This window comes from Thermobia domestica, chromosome 2, assembly GCF_964235325.1.
Source record: "Thermobia domestica chromosome 2, izTheDome1.hap1.1, whole genome shotgun sequence".
In the NCBI taxonomy this organism is placed as follows: domain Eukaryota; kingdom Metazoa; phylum Arthropoda; class Insecta; order Zygentoma; family Lepismatidae; genus Thermobia; species Thermobia domestica.
Genome location: NC_137455.1, coordinates 47,055,013 through 47,081,119, shown reverse-complemented (window position 1 = coordinate 47,081,119; position 26,107 = coordinate 47,055,013). Strand labels below are relative to the sequence as shown.

The window sequence follows — 26,107 nt, the reverse complement described above, 5'->3', positions numbered from 1 at the left end:
TTGTACCATTAAAATAAACGAGAGAGGGTCATTTCAAAAATTGGTCACTTCGATTACCAGTTGAGCGACATCTTCAAATTCGAAAATTAGCTCAGAATTTTGTCCAACTTCCATACATTTTTGTACCATCAAAAATTTTGTTCCATTCAAGTTAAGAAAGAAGGGCCATTTCAAAATTTTGGCCACTTCGGTCACCAGCAGTGTGACATATTTAAATTTGAATTCTAACTAGCTTTGAATTTTTCCTATTTTTTGTAGATTTTTGTACCACCAACATAGTTGAAATTCAAATTGAAAATGTGTCACTACAGATGATCCAAGTGGCCAAATTTTTAAATGACCGTCCCTGGTTTATTTCAATGGCACAGAATTTATTCTTCGTGGTACAAAAATGTTCAAAAATTCGACACAATTCTGAGTTAATTAAAATTTGAATTTAAAGATCTCGCACTACAGGTGATCGAAGTGGCCGAAATTTTGAAATGGCCCTTCCTCGTGTATTAGAATGGTACCATTATTTTTCTTGGGGTGGACAAAAATGGACAAAAATTGGACAAAATTCTGAGCTAGTTAAAATTCGAGGATGTCGCACTACAGGCAATTGATGTCGCCGAAATTTTGAAATGGTCCTTTATCGTTTATTTGTATGGTACAGTTTTTTTTTTCTTGAGTGAACAAAAATGGGACAAAATTCTGAGGTAGTTAAAATTCAAATTTGAAGATGTCGCGCTACAACTAAATGAAAATATTTTTCTTTTGGTATTCGTATATTGTCACAGGACCACACAATTTACGACATGGGTGACGTGGAAATTTTATTGTAGGCGATTTGACACTGTTATTTATATCTTCTTCCAAAAAAGTGACAGTCATGCATCATTTCCGGGAGGATGAATCACTCACCCCTTTCTTATTCTCCTTTCACATGACCTTGGAAGATATTCTAAACCAACAACAATGAACCCTTTCAATATCGAGTCTATATTAGAAACTTGAAATTCCATTTTTGAGGAAAGTTGTTGGACGTTAAAAATTTTCAATTTGGTTATTTCTTTAAATATGCATTTATATGCATTAACAACATAAACATGCACTAACCTCCAAAATATGCACATATATGCACTATTAAACTCTGCTATTTTACTCCAAAACACCTGAAACGAATTTCTGTTTAAAGAGCATATCAATATCACATCAGGAAGAAAACATGCAAATATGCAAAAATCCGAAGTCTAATGATGAGACGTGTGAGTAAACATAAGCATTAACGTGCAGTTCTATGTCTCGAATAACGATCTCAATCTTTCTTTAAGTTTGTATCCCATTTTAATAGTAGATATTCTTCTAAAACCTTCCTCGGTGCAAACAATGTTAACGATAACACGTGATTATAACAAGTAGTAATAATATAGATCCACGCTTCTTCTTGTAACATGGTGCATTCGAATTACGTTCATTTGCCAGGAATACTTTGATTAGAAACTAGTGTGTATGTATTGTACAGTATTATTGCTTGTGATTTTGAAAAATAGTATTTAATTATCGTGTTAATAGTTTCTTCCTAACGACCAATATCCATTTTGGGATTTTTGGTACGAATATGTACCATGGAGTAGTGTTGTGTTTAAACGCTTGTTAAGCTTATAAAACACACATTGAATCCGTTTTTTTGTGTCAAGTCAACCATGGACCAAGGAATACCTCAGATGTGTTTTGGAACCGGATGGTCAACTTGGCGGCGCCAAGTGGGGGCGGAGGGACGTGACCTGTGCTTTTTTTTCTTAAGGCAAGTTTCAAAAATTTTCCCGCTCTTAGTTTTCAAGACACCAGATTGAAATTCTGCATACGGATTGTGTGCACCTTTGGGTATTTCTGATAATTTTGTTGAGATCTCTACGTGAACCCGGGCCCGTGGGGCGCAAATGTTCCGAGAGGATGATTTTTTCAGAAAAAAAAATTGGTTTTTCCTGAATTTCTGGGTTCAGGTGTATGATACGGACATGTGAGTAGTACCGTTGAAATGGGCGCGTAATACTGAAGAAAATTATGTTCGAACTATGACCCTAGGCCAAATAGTAATGTAAGAAATTTTTATAATATATAATGGATCACCTTCAGATTTTCATTTTTTTTTTCTGCCTTTTGTTTTCAACATATCAGATTGAAATTTTGCACACACATTGTGTACATAATGTATTTTTCAAGAGATCATCAGATCCCTACGTGAACTCAGGCCCGGGCCAGATGGGCGCAAAAATTTTGAAAAAAAATTTTTTTTTTTCGAAAAAAACTCCCGATTTTCCTGTTTTTGGTGTATAGTACGGACAAGCGAGTGGTATCGTTGGAAAGGATGTTGTATTCTTTATTAAAAAAAAAAAAAACAAAAAAAAAACGACAAATAGTAAGGAAGCAGTAGCTCTTTGACTGAAAGGCTAAAATTTACCTCAAAAACTGGAAATCCCAAAAGGGATATAAAATATTTGTTACTCGGATTCTGTAGTAGATATCTATTGTGAGTTGTCTGTTTTTCTTGTTAAATCACAAGTTTACGGAAAAAATAATTCTTCTTTTCTTTTCTTTTTAATTTAACATTAATATTTTGTTTCAGAAATTAATATGAAGCTTTTCATTATTTTTAATGACCCACTAATAAAATAGTTTCGATCGTAATCACTTCGTTCAAACAAGCAGTTGATATTAAAATAATCCGATTTCGTAATTTCTTGTACTTATAACACCTAACACAAAATTATTGATTGATTTAAAAGGATGCTTAAAGCGTACCGTATATTAGAAATACTTCGAAAGCAGGGTATCATCCTGACTCACTCATACTTTCTTTCAGGTTTTGAAATGTAGTCAAACATCTTTTGTCAGTGCAGTAAGGCAGCATGAAAATATCAAACAGCAAACGTATATGTAATTGGAATGAAAAAGTGGTTCCACTTTTTCTAAACTCTTAAGTTAAATCATACCTATGCGAAGCTACTCTGTAAGTTGACTTATTCGAAAGCTTAGAAAACTTGTTGGCAGTTGTTACAATAATTGTATGTAAGGATTCAGTAGATAGATAGATCTACAGTATATCTTATATGGTATTGAGTGTGCAATTTCAGGAAGTTCGACTGTCGAATTGCAGTCCATAATTCGTAATTTCGTTTTTGTAGAAACAGCAAAAGCTTGTTTCTGTTGTTTATGTTTCTTTGTACAGATGATATGTTGTTGAATTCGGCATTCCGTATTGATAATTGCGCATATTGTATGAAATTTTAGAGTTCCTAGCAAACAGTGCCTTCCTTTCTGGAGATTTAATCATGTGTGCCAAATGGCTAGATTGTTAATTGCCTTAAACATTTTTAGTGAAGTTATTTTTTTATTCTGCATAACCTCATGGTTGCGTTTATGTAACTCCTGAAATCAACCTTACAACTTATATGTTTTTGTTTATTGTTGTACAAAATTAGTTTTTGTACGGATGAATTGAATTGAATGCAACCAGAGGCCAGTAATAACATTAATTCGTATTATGTATTTGTTTACTCAAGTACCAGTACTTGATATATATTCGAATTTTTCTGATTTCATAGTATTAATACATTAACAGTAGTTGCTGAACAAAGAAGAAATTTATGTGTTAAAATATAAGAAGTATTGTATTTGTGTATTGGAGTATATTTTTGTTGAGGAATACTACTCGCAACAATTAAGGCTTTCCGTTTTGTAACATCTGTATTATGTTACATTTTTTAAATGCATACCAGTTGGATTCACGTATGAAATTGGTTTGATTAGTAAATTATAATACTTGGTAATATTGGATTTTTTCATCTTTTTTTCTTTGTTTTGTTAGAGAACTCGAAGAGCTTTTACAGCTTCAACCATTACGCTATAGTAATGTTTAAATCGTACAGTACTTCTTCGAACTACTCCAATCTATAATGTATATAATCATCTCATTCTTTTGGTTTCAATTTCTAAATTATTTTTGCATTCTCAAGCTTTCGACTTGTTCGTGCAGCCGTTACGGATGATAAAATAGGAATAAAAATAAATCTAGAATATAAAGAAAATGTGCTAACTGGGGAAGAGAAATACAGAAACTATAAATTTTCTGTAGTTTTTAAGTTTCGTCTTCCTGGAGTGCTTTCTTCGGTGAGTTTGTTTCTTTTTACAATATATTTACTCTTGTTTGCATACTTATTATCAGGGCTGCAGGTAATACGTGAAAACTTGAAAGTGTAATAGTTATTCAGGAATTAAAAATGCATGAGATCCTCATGTACAATCTACGTGCTAAGCTTGAGCTAAATATAGAAAACGTTGTACAAAACATGAAAGCTGTAATTTCTTCATGGGACCTGATAAAATGGATAAGACTTTTCCGATTAATTTCAATCTAAACGTTTTATTACTTATTAGTTTTATTACTTCGTCCTTTCTTTTTGAAATTAATTAATTTCATTACTCGAAGTAAGGAGGATAGAATTACAACCATATTGTCCATTTTTTGTGTTTTTAAAATTTTTTTTTTTTAAAAATTTCAATCTTCGCAGCTAGTATATTTTTAGTTTTATTTTAGTAATGAAGATGATCAATAGTTTACTTCCTAGCATATAAGGAAGCATTTTTCCGCATAGTTTCATCGTACGGGTCTCATCTTCAATTGTGCAATTGTGATAGACTACGCTGCTCAACAATTTATATTGTAAAGAGTTCTTTCATTAGACGAATTGTGAAGTTTATATCAACAACGAAACCAGAAATTAATTATTCTTCGATGGCTTCTAAGCTGTTCTTCTGAAATTCCGTGTTGGGAGCCATACTGAGTTGATAAATTGTTAATTACACAATAAACTGCAGAGAAACAATTCCAATTATACTTCGCCGAGAATCATCACAATACCAGAGAACTTGAAAAGTACCGTTTTGTTGTTCATAGATTTCTCTAGTACAAATAACGTACACTACAGCCTCTTGCATGAATAATAGCGTATATTATTATTTTCCTGTGATTTATAAATACAAAAATGTTCACGTTTCACTCCAGAATAATCAATTTATGAGTCACAGTAATATGACAACATTCACTTATTATTAATAGAAGAGCCTGTAGCGTACATATGTAAAGCATGTATTTTTCTAGTTGTTCTAGTATTGTAATGGTTTTTGGTGAAGTACGATTAGAATTAATAGATACTATTTGACACATTTTGTTAAAATTAACTAATATTTACCCATAATGAGCCCTGGGAATCTTAACAGGATTGTTATATTCCTAGTATGATTTCGGGAATGAATCCTATTGCCTTCGACGGCTAGACAGTAGTGAAGAGTTTCGTATTCACAGTGCATAGTGAAACTCTTCATTACTTTCTGGCTGTCGAAGACAACAAGATTGTTTGCCGATAACAATTCCTTTAGGATTCTCAGGGCATGCTGTGAGTGAGGATTAGGTAAAATTGGATTTTTATTTTTGAACAATTTATCGACTTAGTTTGAATATCAACACGAAATTTTAGAAGAAAGAAGAGTTTACAAGCCATCGAAGATGATTTATTTCGTGTTTCTTTGTAAATAAACTTGAGGATTTGTCCGACAGCATAATTCTTCATAATATAGATTCGATGAGCAGCGTAATCTATCAGAATTGCATTAGTAAAGATGTGATCAAAATTATACGAAGAAAATCTGGATACTAGGAGCTAAGATTGTTATGCATCCCATCTTTTCTTTGAAAAATTAGTTTCAGTAAGCCGAAACTTGACTATTTGTTTGATGTTGTATTGAACGAGAGTATCATCATTAAAGTGTAACGCCGTCTGCAAAATAACGTGACAGTGTTTTATTAAACTTACATTTTCTTCAGTTCAGTTCGAAGATTAGAACGAGTAGATACATCATTAAATAAGTAAGTGTTATTTACCAAATCTGGTGCCTTCCAATTTCTCATATGGTAGTTATTTCAGCAACACACTGTTATTTCCATCGCCAAACCAAACTTAGAGGATTACGAAAGTCTGGAAGAATTTAATTATAGCTTAATATGTGACGAAAATTAATTAGCAAACTTTCTATACATTAGCACTATCAGCTTATGTAGTCTTGCAACTTTGAAGGAGTCCTGCTATTTTTATACACATACGAGAGGAATTGAAAAGTTTCTGACATTGTCCAGAAATAGTAGAGCGAGAGGGATTATACAGTTACTCAACGTATTACCCTCTGAGATTGATATTGATTGTATTGATACACATAGTACTTCATTGGTACAATTTTTCTAATCGTGCTAATAAAATCTTTCATTGGGTCTGGAACCATGCCTCTGCAGCGTGTTGGATATCAGGAATATCCTCAAAAGTGATGTCCCTTGAGTTGTTTCTTTAAATTTTTGAACAAATGATGACCGGAGAGTCAGGTCAGGCAAATTGTAGGATGGCAGACTAATTGGAATTCCCAGGTATTAGTTTGGCAGCCACAATGTAAGATGTGTTAGCTGGCCAAGTTAATACATCGTGCAGCTTGTTGTGTAGGTTAGCATAATACTCATCGGTGATGCTAGGGTTCCAAGATAGGTAGCCCATCAACAGATTTTTTTTTCTTTCTTTCTTCGCCTGTCCTTAATGATCAGTTCATGGAGACAACAGGACAGCATCACATATTGCCGGGTCGGTTGAGGGTGAAGGGGTCCTACTGCGAGTCAACGGTGAAATGGAAAGTCTTGAAACAAGCTCTCCAGGTGTTGATGCTGTATAAAGGAACACTGTTCCCCCAATGTTTATTGTATCTCAAGGTGAATATCCTTTGCTGACTTTTCATGGAGAAACTTCAAGACTGTCCGACTCTGCAAAGCTAAGAAATTTACTTGAGCCTCCATCACTGCTTCAAGCCTTTAATTAAAAAAGATAATCACAAGAAACATTTATTTACACCATTACATACTCGTATAAAGATACTAAGCCTTTATGTGAACCTACAGTCAGGGTTTATATGGACGGATGGTAGACAAAGCCAGGAACTTTTCATGACCCGCAGAAAAAGTAACTATTCGTTTTGCCTTTTATGTATACGTGTCGTAATTATTTTTATTATTATTATTATTAATATGTATAGTACAATAGTTCATCTTAGATTCTTCATAAGTTGGTGATGTTATTTTTGCATTTGTTAGATTTATAAAACTTTTGTTTATTTCCGAAGGAGGATACCTTATGTATTATGTGTGTTCGTGTGATTAATACACACTTGATTATTTCATTTTGATAAGTCATTCCATTTTTTCTAGTGATATTTGTGTTTATTGTTCTGTCCTTTTCGGTAAAAGGAAAAAGAAGTTTTATTTTGCTATGCATATACGGAAATCATCTTTTCCGAATCCCTTATTTTAAGAAGATATTATCTTGTTAAGGATAGATAAATGAACTTTACGTTTTTGTCTTTTCTTTAATATCATTAGGGTGAAGATGCTTGGTGTCTGAATAAGATAATGCTTATTTCTACCAATCCTTGAAATGAGGGTTTACTTAAAATGTGATTTAAAAGTAATCGTGTTACAGTTTTTGTTTATGTTAATGCTTTAAGAGTAAAAGTTCATTTTGTATGTAATTTCTGTTCCTGGAACAGAAGAGAGTAGTCTATGTGGAAGTGCATATAGTAATAAGCCAGCCATTGTTTGGAATTTGTTTATATTCATATCTGCAATAATAATCATGCTACGTTTCTAATAAAATATGTAAAGGTGTTTTCAGATTTTGGTATACAGCTATATTCAAAATGTATTATTATTAAATTCTTCGATCATAAAAATAGACTGAAAAGTTACATGTTACTCATTTCCTTGTATTATAGGGAAAGGTTTTCATATATTTAAAAACAAAAGATGAAAAGTTTGCGAAGAATTAGCAGTACGTACTACGTATGATTCAGCAAGTAGATGCAAGAATCTGTAAATAATTTTCACAGGTTAAATATTTTTACCAGCTAAATTATCATAATCTCTGGCGATTTATAAAGATGAGTAGTTAAGGTGAATAGAAGGGTGTGTAAAAATGAAACTTGAATGAATAAGTATAGGAAATCATAACTAATCTTTGTTTACAAGGTCCAATAGCTTAGGTATTGAAAATACTTGAGCTAGGAAAACTTGAAGAGTTCGCCTACTTCTAGTCATAGAAGGTACTGTTTCTCAGATTTTGTGTTGACGTTCTGCGTAACATATGGTGTACGTAAAGAAGAATTGTTTACGACAGTAACAAATCTCAACTTTAGGTTACCATAATATGAAAGATAATTTGATAATGTTCTGTAAGATTAATCTTTGTATTGTATGTCAAGGCATTAAATAAATTCAGCAAATAAAAAAATGTATTTTTATTTATAAATGTGCCCATATGTAGAGAATAATCATGAATCGTTTATAATCAGAAATAATAATATTTTTGTATGTGTAATTGTTCCGTGAAGGTTTAACTAAGAGAAACAGAACACACAAATTGAATTTCAGCTTTAATGAAGCACAAGCACGTGGTATGTTGAGCGAACTCCTCGCATGTAAAATATAAAAGTTATTTGTTCATACTGGTTGCTAGTTTAGTTTGGAGTACAGCCAAAATCGTAAAGAAGAAGCTGGATGTTATTGATGATTTGAAAACCAAGTGCGTTGCACTACAAAGAACATTCCATCGAAGGGAAATTGTACTTTAAAGTGTTTCCTTATCAGTTCATTTATTTATTTATTTATTATTATTATTAAATTACACCTTTGAGTTGTTGTTCATGTCCTTATGTAGATGTCGCTCCACAAACAAGTTCTATTTTTAAGGCATATATAAGTAACAGTGTATACATAAACGGCCCATGATCAATAATTTCGTAATGAAAAATTAGTATAGTCTTTAGTTGTAAGAAATATTTCCAGGTATTGGTAAGAGCTAGACAGGGTGGGAGTGATCTCAAACAAGGTTTCTATATTATATTTAATAATTACATAGACTCCTCCTGATGCAGTAGACGTTAAAAGGATCCTTAGTTTTCCGAATTCAAGATTTTACTTTTTTGAAGTTCTAAATTGTGTTAGACTAGAATAATTTAATTTATTCTCTGTGTTTTATGTTTAATTTTCTTTTTAGAAGACTTGAACTATAGATCAAACATGGGACGTATTTATTTTCATTTTCTAGCTAAATTATTAATATGATTGTACATAATAGCTTTTTTCTCCATACTGATTGAAGTTGTTCATTAGGCTAATAATGTATTTGATTTCAAATACAATATTTGATCTTAGTATAGTGTTTATGAAATACAAGGGTCGTTCAAGGTTGACCGGGATTTCGGTATGTAAATAATCAATGAAAAGCCGGATCATGATGAAACTTGCGGGTGACGTAATGTATTCCTTCTCGAGTAACTAGCGCCCGTCATGACGTATTTGGCGAATGCGCAGCAGTTGCAGCGAACATGGCGGCAAGCAGTGTGTCTGTGGCTGTGGAGCAGCGGTGTGTAATCAAATTTCTTGTGAAGGAGAAAGTTAAACCAACCGAGATTTTCAGAAGATTGCAAGCACAGTATGGTGAACAAACGATGTCACGGACAAGAGTGTACGAATGGTGTGACGGAAGCAAAACGCTGGAAAGATCATGGTAAGTGTCTTCTGGGACATGAAGGATGTTATCCATGTGTATTTCTGGACAAAGGGAGCACAATTAATGCCCAGTATTACTCCACATTGTTGAGTGGTGCTGTACGAAAGTCCATTCGCAAGAAAAGACCTGGGATGTCTGGAAATATCATCCTTTTCCATGACAATGCTCGCCCTCACACAGCCAATGTGACAACAACAACTCTGGTCGAAATGCGCTGGAAAGTTCTGCCCCATCCCCCTACTGTCCAGATTTAGCCCCCAGTGATATCATTTGTTTGTACCCCTTAAAGACCATCTTGGAGGGAAGAAATTCACGACAGATGAAGCACTGCGGAACGTTGTCGTCCAGGGACTATAACAACAACCAAGTTCTTTCTACGCCAAAGTAATTAGGGAGCTGCCACAACGATGGTAACGGTGCCTCGACGCGCACGGAGAATACTTTGAAAAGCTGACATATTTTAGTGCTCCTTGTGCTATCTGTTTCCTGTGAAGAAATAAAAGTCCTGGTTAACCTTGAACGACCCTTGTACTTCAGCAAAATAATATCAGATAACACTGAAATATGCTTAAAAGCACTTTAATTTTTACAAAAGAGTTTTCGTCGCATTAAACATATTCTCATCCGAATGTAACTTTGTCAGAAATTGCCAGATCAAAAACAAATTTTACCCCTCCCCGCTGGTCTGGCTGTCAGCGCTTTTGGTACACTGGGTCATGGATTCGATTCCTAGTGGGTTCGAATCACGGAACCGTTTGAACGGTTGGTTCGGATTTCACCTTAAAATGTAAGACCTCATATAACCTTGATGCTGAAATAGGATACTTCAACGAACAACAAGAAGAACACTTGTCGATATCACTGAGATACTTATTACAAATTTTAGTAAATGTACTGTGTTTAATCATAGACATTGTAAGCTACTCTTAGAATCTAGTTTTGTTAGAACAAATTGATACGTGTTTATTCTTATCAGCTAATCATCGAGGAAGAACTTTGATAAAATAAAAGTAATTTGATCATATAAATGTATTGTCTTTTTTAATATTTTTTTGTAGCTCATATAATGATGAACCACTTTTGGTTCCAACGTTGAACTTTAATGATCAAAGACGGAGATTAGAATTAGATATAGGAGAGAGAATTACAGAGCAGAAGAGGACAACTAGAATTCTTGTTCATGGAAATGTTCTGAGTAAACCTCTTCAGTCTATTGCTCAGGCCAACTTCTGCGATGAAATTCATAAGGTAAGTCTTCTCCCTCTTCTAAGTTATTTATATGTTGGACCATGGATGTCGGGTACTTCCTTAGGGAAGGAACATGGAAATGCCATAATTAGTCACATTTATAAGTATAATTAAATACTTTAAATAATCGTATTATTGTTAGGAATACATAGGTGTGGTAACTTAGTGTGAGGTAAAAATTTAACACACTTCGAAACAAAATTTACGAGCATGTGTTCAGTACTGTTGTTTTCTATTATTATTTTTACTTGCAACTACATGTTTCACTCTGAGTCAATACCATATTATTATTATCATTAATGGTTCAGAATTATGTAAAATTGGATATCATATGTCTCAAGACGAGAGAGAATTATTGTCATCCTAGATCTTAAGAGCCCTATAGTCCTATTCTAAAATAAGTAAATTCAGCAGCAGGTATTTATGTGTCAAATTCTTTTATATGCTTTTAAAAGAGTGGCCTTGCGTAGCGTAGTCGCTAACGCTCTCACCTTCGATGCGAGCGGTCCTAGGTTCGATTCCCGATGGGGGGACTCGGTCGAAAAAGTTTAAAAATTTTTTTTCAGCAAGATTTTCCTGGGTTTTCCTCATTCACACCAGGCAGATGCCGGGGTGATATCTAACATACAGGTTCTAGGCCGCTTCCTTTCTTCTCCAATCCTTTCTTCCTTCCCTTTCCCCGGATAGTGTGCTCGCCGAGAGACGTCATCCCTCAAACGTGACGGGCTAAATGGCCTTAGATGCCGAACGCCCAGAAATCTAAATCCTGAACTTTATGTGCTTTTAGAGTATACTTCACACAGTAGTTTTCGAGCCACTATACGTCAGTAGTGAAAAATTTGAGTGGTAATTATGATCGAAACCGCGCTATATCTTTATGGTTGACAAATCCTAAAGTGAGTACCAGGTATGTAACAAAGATAAATTCCATTTTCCGATACAGTGAAACCTGTCTATGTTGGCCACCATCGGTTCCATCGAAAAGTGGCCAACTTAGGCAGGTGGCCAACTTACAGAAAATAAGTGTGATTGGTGCATTTTTAGAATAGGATTTCTAGTATTACTTGATTGTAAAATTTTAATAAGCAGTGGCACGACAGCTACTTATAAATAATGTATATAGAGTAATCATAAAAATATACAGTACTAGAAAATATTACTATAGTATGTTTAATATATGTGCATACCTTTCTCTTGCTGAAAACTAGTCTGGTATTGGATTATTCGGATTGAAAACACAACACAAACAACCATGAAATAGAAGCGTATGTACGCAGTTTATTGAAATTGATATTATAGCACACTGATTTATTCAGATTGAAAACAAGAAAAGCTGTTATAAACTGAGAAATCCATATGTAATTTATATAACTTCTCTTCAGTTGTTACTGAATGGTGGTTCATTCTAGATTTATTTCTTTTATTCTTTTTGGCAGATATGCACATTCTAATATTGTAGTTAACTACCTCTTATTAATGAGCTAGAAGTGTTTCCCTCGGAGCAAAAGATGTTTTGAGAAAATCGTGAGGGAATTCATATCTCAAAACCTCCGCTATCTTTTGACAAGCCAACAGGTGCCAATAGTTGACAATTGAGATGGTTGGTTTTAACCTTGAGAATTTTCCGGAGTTACTAAAGCTCCCCACTGATGAGAGGAGCTGATATAGCTAATGGTTTACCAAAATAGACAGGGTAAACAAATACTACAACCATATCCTGAATTCCTGTACTTGCTTTTTCTTATTCACATCTTCCTTCACCACCCCTTTATCAGGATAGTGTTCTGGTCATTGACCTCCAAGAGCAAATCGCGGGAATCCTTGCTTCTTTTCTCCAGTCACAAATACAGAACATCTGCTTCTCATATGGGAATACGAAAGAGTTAAGAAAATAACAAAACGGTATTTTGCGTGGCCAAGATACGCAGGTAAATTTATCATTATCATCATAGGATAAACATTACTTCAGTGTGACCAACTTCCAAGATAGACAGGTGGCCAACTTATATAGTAGTAAGTAACGAATGTCTTAAGGGGAAATGCAGGTTCAAGACGAACTAGGCCAAGGTAAGCAAGTGGCCAACTTAGGTGGCCAAGTTGACAGGTTTCACTCTTTCTAAGTGTATTATTTCTTCTTTCTTTCACTTACCAATATAATCCTCATCTATACGTCATTGTAGTCTTTTCATTCAACTATTGCGATTGTGTTATACGTTATCTATGATTAGCATGATTTAGGGGACGCATAGGAGAGGTATCGTAGTCATAGCAATAACTACTTTTTATGAGAAATCTAGACATCGGTAATTGCTACACTTAATACTGATAGGTTCTGAATATAATTGCTTCTTTTTTTTTTATTTTGTCGTCAATAATCAGTTATAATACTGTTAGATGTAACAGCTTTTTCAGCCCAGCAATCCTGAGTGAGTTTTTTCGTGTGTTTTCCTCATCCACATCAGGCAAATGCCGGGATGATACCTAACATAATAGTCCTAGGCCGCTTCCTTTCTTCCTCTCCCAATTCCCCTGCCAGTGTGGTCGCCGAGGGATATTATCCCTCATATGTGTGACGGGCTAATATGCCGAAAGCCCAGAAATCTAATTCCTAATCCTAATAATACTGTTTGTCTTTGCAGATACTTGGAAAGTTCGGATTTACAGACGTGACAGCAGTACAGTCTGTAATGTGGCCAATAGTATTAAGAGGGCAAAGTGTAATATGTGTTACTCCACCGCATTATGGTAAAACATTTGCGTATTTGGTTCCACTTGTAAATTATATGTACGCAATGGAATTGTATGAAGTGGTAAGTGCTGATTTCTAAGAATAGTAATAGAAGAAATAATTTCTAAGAATTTGGACCGTCTGTCTTGTGACCAAGTAATTTAATGCAAGTAATGTTAAACACATGGAGAATTGAAGACATACTAAAGTTTGTCGATAATACCTTTACGAAGGTAAAATAATAATATTACTTAAAATTTCCAAGACAATTCGATTAACAATGTTCAATTATTGTCTTCATATTGCACAAATCGAAATTAAATATTGTAGGATTAGTTTCGAAAATTACTTTCTTCCCTTCACATTCACCTCCTATATTTACTTAAGTTCAATTTTTTAATGCTTACATATAAATCACTTAAATATTCCATTTTACAAAACTGCATTTTAAAATTTATACTAGGAATGAATATCTTTACTGTCAATAGACATAAAAAGTGATACAAGTAATGTTGTGTACTTTTTTAATTTTTCCATTAAAAAATAAGTATTTGTAAATAGGGTTTTTAATAATATCTGTATCTGTCGATTGACCGTAATATCTTAATTTTTCTAAATAATGGACGAATATAAGTAGTGTTTAATTTATTTCGCTATGTTGAATTTTAACTATAGCAATCCAATCAACTTACCAGAAATTGTATTTAATAAATTAAGGAAATGACCTATTTTGTATTACACCAATTCCTCTATAATTGCTAATTTAGTGATACACAAAGAGTAAAATGAGCAAGATTGAACCGAGATCCATTGAGCGGAATGGGTAGCGTAGTGGTTAACTCATCGGCATGGTAAGACTGGGGTTTGAATTGCTGTCTAGTCGTGCATTTTTCATCCTGTATGTATAATTACCGGAAATCATTCTAACATTCTATATGAAAGAGAATCATATTTCAAAATCTTATGTAATTTATTATAAGTATTTTACTTTTATTTCAAAGTGTTAACTGCTTTCTTTAAAATGTTTGACACTTTAAATGATACTGCGTTTAAAATGTTTGATAAATATTGACAGTTTCAAATACTGAGAAGGTTAAACAGTATTTGTATGGTCGAAGTAATGCCCTACATCCACACACTTCTGCTGCCTGCGACAGCGAAAGAAGTAAGATTGCCATAATACTAAAATGTTAGCAGCAAGACGAGTCTTTTTTTGTCATCAGAAGCTTTTCTCGGAGCAAGAAGTGATTGAATTGAAACACTAGGAGAAAAAAAAATGGTAATCGAGAGTTCATTAGGAGGATCACAAACAGCTTAGAAGGATTTCGACTATAAATCACACTGAACGTTTATTCTTTTATGCGACATGTGAACGAACATTACCGTGCAACATGATACTGCTATATTTGTTAACCAATGTTGGTTGATGTGGACCATATTTTTCACAATGCACTAAACTATCCGGAAAATGAGTGAACTGATACGATTTCAAATGGCGTACCTTTGTGGATGTAGTAAACTTACCATGTGTCTATTTTTTTAAAATTTACCGTGTTTTTACTAATTGTCATAATTAGAAAAATTAATAAAACAAATTAACGGATTAAAATTAAAAAATTGGAGTATGAAGAAATAATCGATTAAATTAAAAAAATAATGACAGAAAAAAGTAACTGCAATTAAAGTTAGGTTCAAAATTAATCAATTAAAATTAATATTTTCATTACTATGCAATGAGAATGGTCTTGATTTGTGAACGTTAATGTATAACTTAATGAATAAAACTAAGAGCGTTGGGAAAATGAACCTATTATTATGAAAAATTAGTTTTAATAAAACTAAAGATTAATAAAAATCAAAGTGAAATGACACAAAATTGATAAACAAATTATCAGTTAACACTAGAAGGACAGAATGGGTCAAATTGACCCCATTACTAATTTTAAAGTAATATTACATTCTCATTTCTCACACAATTTCCTTCTATTCTTGTAACTTTACGCATTATAGTGTAGAAAACTTTTTTTTTAAAGGTAATATATTATGAATGGATCAGACATTCAGAGTACGTAATACTTTCCCAACTGCATAAGGCATTGCGTGGGGAGAAAAAGTACATAAAAAACAAAATTTCGTGTATCTTACAGTAAGAAAAGAGGTTTTCTCCTTCTCCACGGAGAACTAAATTGTGTAGGTAGACAATATTAACATATAAATGATCCCGACACACACAATACTCTCGGTTTAATTGGTATTCAGCGTCCCATTCAGCACTGGATCTATATGAGGCATAGACCTATAGCTTAACGTGGGATTCAAATTACATGAGTTCCCACCGGGAATCGAATCCAGTTTTCCCTCATCAAAGGCACGTACGCTAACTGTATAACCACGAGGAATTTGTAGCGTGAGATTCATATACACATTATATACGTATTTATTTCCTCTAATACGAAAGGAAATGGGTAATATTACCATCAAAACACTTTATTATTCTCATCCCGAAGAGTCTGAGAGAGCACGTTGACCATGATTTCAAATCAAGTTAAGGTCACAGTGTTTACTTTGAGTAAAAGGTCTACTCTGTAAGGCAAATTGCTATTGTAAAGCAATTATGAATTTTTGAAATAAGTTGGAAAATAACTTATAAAATATTGTTGATATACTTTTCGAGAAAAAATTTCTTCGTTTAATTTTTTAATCGTTACTAATTCTTTATCGATTATCAGTTAAAAATTAACTCCTGGAAAATGTAATTATATTAAAAATTAGCAAAATGTTTTTAACATTAATATAATCGTTATTTTTTCTAACGGATTAATTACAAGCCTGCTAATTGTAGTGTGACTTATAGAACGTTTCTGCTGTTGTACGAGTACTTTGTATGCTGGACATTTCCTCTATAGGTGAGCTCGTATTGTAGCTTTTAGAATCTCATGTAAAGCCACAGTAGGTCTTCTCCACAGGTCACGTTTTTTACGCTACCATCGTTACGGAATTCCGTATACCATGGACCTATAATGCGTTTATTAGACATTTCTTCTCTTAACGCTATGTTACTGTCTAGTCATATAAGAGGATCTATCGTGGTTATAAGTTAGGCGGGTTATACTTGGACTCTAGCCGTCTTCAATACACAGACTGGCGAGGTTTTCAGATTATGATTGCAGTGCTATGAAAATGTTGTCTTCGAACCACGTTTCGTCTGGATAGTTTCCATTCTACTTCGTAATATCGGTCATTTCAGTCTCATTAACAAAACATTTTTTTTTTCAAATACGAGGATGAGTCATGCAGTATTCTGGTACACAGAATACCTGTGTTTATTATAGTACAATGAAACAGAATAACATTCAATGTATAGCCTCTTGTGTTGGACTGTCTGCAGGCATCCTCCTTCCAGTTCCTTAATTCCACATCTCATTCTTCGAGGCAAAGAATTCAATCACTGCTGTTTCCGTCTCCGTGTGGTTGATGAAATATCAGGAATTTTAAGAAGTGTGCCATGGACCGAAAGAGATAATAAACCGATGGGTCAAGGTCAGGACTGTGAGCCAGGTGTGGCATCAATTTGGTGCCATCAAGTTCCTGCATTTTCTTGCTGCGTTTTTCGAGCCGAGTGTGGTTTTGCATTATCCTGTTGCAGCAGCATGCGGATAATGCAATGTAATGTATTTTTGTCATAGTGCAGTATACAACCGCTCCAGCTGTTCGCAATAAAGATCGGCATTGATGATATGACCGTTAGGAACGAACTCAAAGTGAATTAGCTCCTCGTAATTCTACCACACACAAAGCGTAACTTCATGCTCGGAATTGTACTATTTACAGCCGGTTGTGGAAGTTGGCCCGTAACTACAGTTTCTACATATGCGGATTTCGGGAAAACACACTTTCCATCGCGTGCATCAATCCGTTTCTGAAAACGTATATCACGTGGATTTTGCGGTAGTTGTCGGCACAGATCCACTCTCCTCTGGGCCTGAACTGCGGTCAGCTTATGTGGCACAATGAAACAGTTCCTGATAGTTTTTCCAAATCCGTGAATGGGAGTACTACAGTAGACTGGAACATGGCAGTTAGTAGAACAGTCGTCGTGTACTGGTTGATGGATCTTTCTCACTGGCGTGTCATATAACCTCAGAATCTGTTATCCTGGGGCAGCCGGTTCTTAGCGGGTTTTTGACATTTTTATAATCTGTACGAGATTTCTGGAACCAACGAGTTGCTGTGCTATGGTTTATTGCACTTTTCCCTTCCGCATGACAAATGTTTTGTGTTGCTGCCGCAGCGTTGTGCCCGAGTTCATGTATTAGACGTTATTGAGCACTCTTCGTCATTGCAACTAAAAACTGCCTGAATTTAGTGACAGAGTGGCAGCCTCCGTGTTAAATAGTCCGTTTGCCACACTACCTCTTGAGTCAGTTTCACCGTGTACTTATGGTAAATTACTGCGTATAGATACGCTTGCTGTTTGGGTTGTGGAAATAATTTAAGACTTACGATTTACCTTTGTACTTCGTATAAATTTGAAGTAATTTCAAACTTTTTTCTCTTTTTATTTTACAGTTTCCACTTGATAATAGTCCACTGGTATTGATATTATGCTCATCTTCAAAGAGTGCGCAGCAAGTGTACAATATTACCATGGCTTTACTAGAACCCAAGAAAAATGTTAATGTCGTTTTAGTATATGGAGGAGGTGATGAAAGAGGAAAACTGGTAAGATTTAAACTTAGATGTAGATGATAAATTTAACTAATGAATTTATTTATTTAGATTTCATCTTGCCGTCTTTAAATGTTTTGAAATATGATTATGTACTGTGTGTATCATTTGATTGTAGTGTTATATTTTAATTTTCCTATTGATATGCACTATTTTTACTTTAATATAAATGCAATTGAAGAGTTCGGTTACTTAATTCCTTAGTTATAATAAACATTTATAAGTGATTATGACATGATCTAATAGAAGACCACTTTTGTTTATTTTTTAGGCAGAATTGATTAACAATTGCCACATAATTATCACAACTCCAAGATGTTATGTGAGGTACCTTCGTTATGGGTGTCACGTAACAAATTTAAAGCGTTTATGTCATCTTGTTTTGGAAGATGCGGACATTCTGACTAGTAAATTTTTGGAAGAGGTATGCACTTGTTTCTAGTACTATGATATTAAACTAAAATGAGTAAGTTGGGAAATACTAATATACAGTTTTGTTAAAGCTACTATTTATTTATTTATTTATTTACTTTCTTTCTTTCCTTCCTTCCTTTCTTTCTTTATTCCTTTCTCTTTCTTTCTCTTTTTTCTTTTCTTTTTTAGTTTCCTTTTTGTTTTCTTTCTTTTTCCTTTTCTTACCGTTCATCCAATGGTGAGTGCCCACACTGGAAGTTCTTCCTTCTGTATATGCTATTTGAGGACGTCTACTAGTTGGGGTATAAATTCTCTTACATCTCAGGCATTATTCACCATAATGAAGAAAGTCCTTGAATATTTCAGTGTACAAACATTACTTAATCACATACAAACACTGCTTCCTAATAAACTTTGATTTCTTACTGAGATGATTTAAAGAATTAACACAATTTTAAAATGCAAAAACAGTTGTTACTAAGTGTATATAATTATAACAAAAGACGACGTCATCTATCATCTATTTGTGTATACGAAAATACAAAAATGAAAAAAGCTATAAAAAATATGTATATTACGTTTAACCAAGAAAATCTCAGAATGATGTACTTTAGTGCTCGCGGGATACCTACATGTACTAGCTCTTCCTCTTGAGCAGGAGCGTTCAGATCTGCACAAAAAGTAACAACTTTAAGCTAATTAGACAATTTATTTCTATCGAAGTGTTAGAGAGAGAGAGGGAGGGAGGTTGAAAGTGGTTAAGCATAGTTACACGCATACAAACACATGTTTACGAGTACCTCTTTCAAATATAATTGTACTGTCTCTTGCACCTTTTCTAAAATTACTTTTGTTAATTATTTATTCGTAAAAAGACTAAACTGTACAGAAATTGTGTTTGTTTGTCACACAATACTTAAAAAAGACTTACCGTTATGTCGGAGATGAAAGCTAATTTGTATCCTAACTTTGAGGTAATTTTTATCTTGACCTCGTGGACGAACACATTTAACTAGTAATAGCCAAGTAATAATGCACTGCGGCTCATTGCAAAATAAGATTCATATTGGAGGGGGGGGTCTTTTTCCTTGATTCCAAGGTTAGTTTTGCACAGGAAACGAAAGACTTTTCGTGGCGAAATACGAGAGAAAACAGAGCTCTTTCAATAATATATATATAAAAAATTTCAAGAGGAGACTGAAATTTCACGGCACCTTTTCGAGATGAAACAGCTGCAACTCTAGTCTAATAGGTAACATTATTCCCGATTCGACAGTTCCCTGAATATGGAATAACATATATTTTCTGAATCTTTGTTCTATGCTACGTATCCTGTTTCTTGTTTCCTACGCCTAAGGCCATTAGGGTTTGAACTACGAACATGTGAAAGTAACCCTATGAAATTGCATTCCCAAAGTTTGGTAACCAAAAGGTTAAACAATATATCTTTTGACAAATAAGTCAACTCTCGATTCAGCTCCAGCTATACTCTTTTTGTTATGAATGGAGTTAATAAAAAAAAATAAATAAATAAATAAATTTTATTCACCAACTGGATGAAACATACGTACGAGTCGCCATTTTGTCATCCTTGTGTATAACAATAGTTCAGTTGGAATCCGGGTCCCTAAATTTAAAAAAGCGCAATTAAAAGTGTGGAAGAGCTTCGTACATTTGGATACCAACCGAGCACTACAGTTCCCTCTCCTGATACTTCTCGTGGTTAAACGGACTATTTTTTTTATGTGGCTTATTTTTTTATAGCATTTTCGTTTTTATATTTTCCCTTTTACTATTGACATGAGCTGTAGTTCTTTTGTGAAGGAAGAGTTAAATTAACTATGAGACTCTTTTACATTTAAAATATTGATCTTAGACGCACTCATTAGTCATTTTCAGCGGTCTCATCCAACTCGAATATTTCTTCTCATATGTAACATCATTTTTATTTCCTTCTGTCATATCTTTCAATTTCGCAACTAGAACAAAGGGGAGGAAAAATCTATTTCCATGTGAACCTCCCAGTTAGCGATAAGAGCTTAAATGATTTATAACAATTCCACGTACATCGCCACATAAAAGAAAGCATAAGTAAATTAATATTAATACTAGCTTTGAATTGTCTATAACTATGAATATCTAACAAAATCTGATCAAAGCACTTCCTAGATATTAATAACAACTTATTACATTTGCTAATTGACGCTATAGGATACATATCTATAAATAACATGCATTCACCTTATATTCATTAATGTTTTGTTCTTCTTTATATAATTGCGGCCCTCTCTAAAGCCTTCTTAAGTAACGTTACTTCTAGTTGCTCTTTTTTCCGTACATATTTATTCTCAAAGAGGATTTTGCTGAGGTCTGAAGAACAGATAATCATCCGAAAACCTTTTACATTTGTAGTATCAATTGTAGATCGCAGTTCTTGATTTAACAGAAATCTTTTCTTGAATATTTATTATTATTATTATTATTATTATTATTATTATTATTATTATTATTATTATTATTATTATTAATAATAATAATAATAATAATATATGAATAAACAGATATTTTTCATTTGACTAGTGTCTCTCGTGCAAAACGAGATTATTTCTGCTATTAATTACTTGGTTCTAATAATATGAGTTGACTATGTATTCATGTATAGTTCGTGCTTTGGTCAGATTTTGTTCAGTTTCGAAACGAAAGAACCGAGTTGGAATTCGCCTTTTTATGTAGCCAAATGCACATCGTAGATCTTCCGTACATTTATCTGGAATAAAGAAATTAGTGAACGGCACAAATGCCACCGTGAGTAGGATGGTACACTATTGTCGCTAAAACGTGGGATAAAGTAAGAAATATAATAGAAAGAGGAAACATGGTGTCCGATATATACAGGGTGTCTCAATATATATACAGTTACTGTCTTTTACGCTAACATATCAATGGCCAGCCTCCATTTCAAACAGTAACTTTATTCACCTATGTTGTGGGTCCAGGTAAATGGCAACGTTGCATTTTCATTTAACATTGGGCGCAAAAAGAGTGTGCAGCCCAAACGGCTCGTCCGATTTTAAAAATTCCTTCACTTTAGATTGAAAATGGAGACGATTTTTCCTTTTACATTTCTTTGCACCTCTGATAATAACGGAGTTATCCTATGTCACCCTGTATATGAACTGGAGACCGCGTTCGCCAATGAAAGAGAGCGTCAGTAATCCTTTTGACCCCGATGTATCCAAATTTATATGTAATAGATCTTATTGTATGCCTTATTCATACGGTCGCCTCCTGAATTTCGTGGATTTCCATACTTTGTAAGGCCACATTTTAAATAGTCACATATAAGAGTAGGCTGAAAATTTGATAACTAATGCAATAATTCGAATTCTAAATTTTACATGTAGAATTAGTTATATCGTGTTAATATTTATATAAACTGAAGTAAGAGTAATCTTGCGTTAGTGTTCTGTCTGAAAGACTTGGTTGCCAGAGTCCTAGCTGCTGCTTTATCGTGCAAAAGACACCGGGAATATTTGAGCGAGTGAGGCAAAATTTCGATAGGCATTGTGCTACGTGCATCAAGGTTAGTGGTCGTCACTTTGAGCAGTTACTGTGAGTGTTTGGTACGTACAGTGCAGCGGTAGTTTGTTTGTACTAAACCTTACATACTCAGATGTAGTGTTATGCACAATAAAGCAGGTTACATTGACTTAACACAGTTTCTATTGATATATCAAACATATTCCCATAGATTGCTGCAATTTCAAGATGGCGTGGCGCTTGAACTAGCCGTTTTCGACCTTCGATTTCCTGTCTCAAAATATTTATATTAGACCCCTCTATTACCTATATAAATTTGACTCAAAAGGTTGTAGACACCGTGTATGTATATTGGGTGTTCTAAAAATGGCGCCCACGGACCACAGAGCAGTATTCTACAAGTCAAAACAAAGCGAAAAATGTATATATTTGTGTATTTTCCAGGTCCTCCTCTGGAAACGCGAATTTCACTATGTGGCAATGTTGCAGATAAAGAACCTTAGAGTAGATCTACCAATCCAACAAATAATTACATCGATTCTTGCCAGATGATGGTTCAAGTCGATAGACTTTGAAACTAGCGCCACTTATTAGCATAACTGCTTGATGGATTCGTATAGAAATGCTAATGGTTCCAAATTACTCTGCGACGTTGCCACATAGTAAAATGTTGATTCCCCATTATGGCTGAAGGAGGCTCAGTATTGTATTTCATCATATAACTTTTTCGCTCTATTTTGACCTGTAGAATAGTGCTCTGTAGTCCGTGGGCGCCATTTTTAGAACACCCGATATATATATTTATACACCAATAAAGTTTCCAGAGTAACTCAAATTGAGGTTTCTTAGTCGGAATGACTCTACTACAAGTTCCTGGATTATTTATAATTCATCTAAGAAAATAGTAAAGTCAGAGCGTTGCGCAAGGATTTTTTTCTTCAAACTGGCAAATTAAGATCGACGAGTTTCTATGTTGAGAGAGACTGAAAAAAAAAATGAATACAACAACATCTAATATTTCATTCACAATTTACTTTTATTTTTAGTTAATATTTTAACAGAACTTCGTCAGTTTTCTCATTTCCTTCTACTTTTTTTCATTTTACGGATTTATCATTCACTTGTTAATGCAGCTTCCTTTAATCTCCAGGATATAAACATGGGACGTTAAATTTAACTGTTACAATAGCAAATTAGTTAGATACATATACCATAATTTAAATTTACTATGAATTAATCGTTAGTTACGTTCGATTAAGTGCAGAATAACATTTCAGCATTAAACTAGACCAGCAAAGAAACAAAATAAATTGAGATCACTCCGGTACATAGATTAGCAAGTGCTCTGACATGTAAGAATCAAACTTTCTCGCTGGCCTAATAGCTAGCGTATTTACTGTTGGTGAATGTAGTCTCGGGACCGATTTCCAGCGGAAGAGCATTATAGTAGTTCGGATTCCATCTTCAACTGTAGGTTCACTTCTCATATAGTTGTGTAAAAAGGGACGCTAAACTTTCAATAAACAAACAAGCATTTAAGGAATATATATATATATATATATATATATATATATATATATATATATATATATATATATATATATATAATCACCACACGTATGTCATAAATCGAAAGTTTCTAAATGACCCTTCCTTTAGCAGGTTTGTCTTGTCATGGCCTATTCGCCGCTTCCCCTATAGAATTATGTTTCGAATTTGGTGAAAGTTACAAAATACTCTCCCCTCAGCTGTAATTTTACCAGATTAAAGATTTCTACATTATTCTTCCCAACCACCTTTCTCAGTTGTGGCGCTGTAGTTTTACCAATGTGTCCTGTTGAACTCGTATTGTTCACATTTATAATGTTGTACAGTGTTTGCAATACTTTTGAGTTTTCTATGTATACTTTAATAGTCTTTAAAAATACTTTTTCCGTTTTGTGCAAGAATACGACGCAAACTTAATATTTTAGGGTTTATTATACCAGTGGGGGTGGGGAACATTGACTGTGTAAACTTGAAAACTAAGATAAATAAAATTGAGACTTACGTGACTCTTGATAAAATTGATAAGGGTATTGAAAATTAAATTATTTTTAAAAATGGGTTTCTGTTTACTTTTCAGGTGAAAGAAATAATTAAAGAATGTAAAAATACGATACCATTTCGTAGCAAGTACAATATGTCCCTACAAGTGATCGCTGTTGCAGAAAAATGGAGCCACTCGATAAAATCGTTTGCAGAGAACATAGTGCAGGATCCAGTTATATGCATGGGTTCATTTCTGGAGGCTTTGGTCTACAGCAAAATAGTACCCAAAGTTCATTTTGTGGAGTCTAAAATTAAAGTTCATAGTCTCCTTCGTAAGTTTTCCTACTTCTGTGTATAGCTATCTCTGAAATATAATAGTAGTAGGTATTTAATTCTAATTTTCTCTAGAACTTAAAATGAAAAAGTGCATATTGATGACAAATCTGTGAAGAACATCATCTATGATTAGTGATTTCTGTGTAGAGTAGTAATCCGAAACTTCACTTACTTGACATTGAAAGTTATATTAAAATTATTATCTTCGTGTAGTTAATATCAATATTTATATTAAAACAACACCATTGAGCACTTTTGACACATACACTTGCGCATTTTAACGTAGTTACTTAAATAACAGTAAGAAAAAGAAAACTGAAGATCAAGAAGTCATGGTTCCACATGAAGGAAATTTGTATACCCAAAATCACACGTTGCAAATGATCATACACACAGGGCCTTGCTCCTATACACAGAGTGGATAAGGTGTATCAAAGTACTGCCGGTGCTTTGTGTATCCTACTCGAGCTTCAATGCAGGTCTGTTCTCTTGCATAGAGACTCTTGTAGAGGTTCTGATGTCACAAAATAGGGGGGCGCGGTGGCTCAGTGGTAGAGCGTTCACCTCTGGTGCTTGGGGTCCCGGGTTCGATCCCAGCCCCCGCCAAGTGAACTTTGTGGTGGACAAACACAGTGCTCGTGGGTTTTCTCGGGGTTCTCCCGTTTCCTCCCACTTTATTCATTCCACCATTTTCATTCATCTCTCATTATCACCGTCTCCTTTAGCCTCACCGGCATAACCGTGGGACGTAAAACTTAAAGATTTCATTTCATTTTTTCTGATGTCATAATGGGGAAGTGACGTTCTACACTTCATCCAGCTGATGACGCTTTGGTCAAAATTTGGTGAACAAACTTGACGCCACCCTTTCTCGTAATTTTTTTGGCCACCCTTAATAAGAAAAACACTCCTTTGACAACTCACCAACTTTTCTACGAGCTCGGAGTTTCCCCCATTAGTACTTTCTACCTACTTCATCCACAATGTGGAGTTATTGAGTATCACATGTAATAACCATACACCAGAGTATTGCGCTACATGGCGTAGTCATATCTCGTCAATGAGATGAGCTCTTCGTATTCGTTCATTGTCACCTAAATCCAAAAATCGAGTATACGTGAAAGTTTACCAGTGAAAAATCAGTTTTAAATTTCGCTTACGGTTGCTAAGTAAGCACTGATGTACCAACATTCAAAGGAGAGAGATTCTTTCTAACAGTGACATTGGCTCATGGGTCAGAGACCATCCAAACTTTTTGACAGACGATCAGTTTTTAATTTTTAGAAATACATTCGTTTATGCAGTTGATTATTTCAAACTCGTTAGTTCAGTTGTGTGGACTTCGAGTATGTAATTAATAGCGATAATTAATAATACTAAAAATTGTTGCAAATAATGTCTCCTTTTTATCTAAGGAAAATTACCTATTTAATAAGAAGGT

The 26,107-nt window shown here is 34.1% G+C and overlaps 1 protein-coding gene across 1 annotated transcript in view; it reads left to right on the top strand.

The window, feature by feature from the left end:
• LOC145671651 (putative ATP-dependent RNA helicase TDRD12) overlaps nt 1–26,107 on the top strand; it is a gene marked incomplete in the record, with an annotated part of 196,777 nt that overhangs the window by 101,001 nt on the left and 69,669 nt on the right. The window contains 5 exon segments of the mRNA XM_081740852.1: nt 10,700–10,889; nt 13,529–13,699; nt 18,187–18,339; nt 18,617–18,769; nt 24,425–24,662. Of these exon segments, the coding sequence (XP_081596978.1) occupies nt 10,700–10,889; nt 13,529–13,699; nt 18,187–18,339; nt 18,617–18,769; nt 24,425–24,662 (905 nt within the window).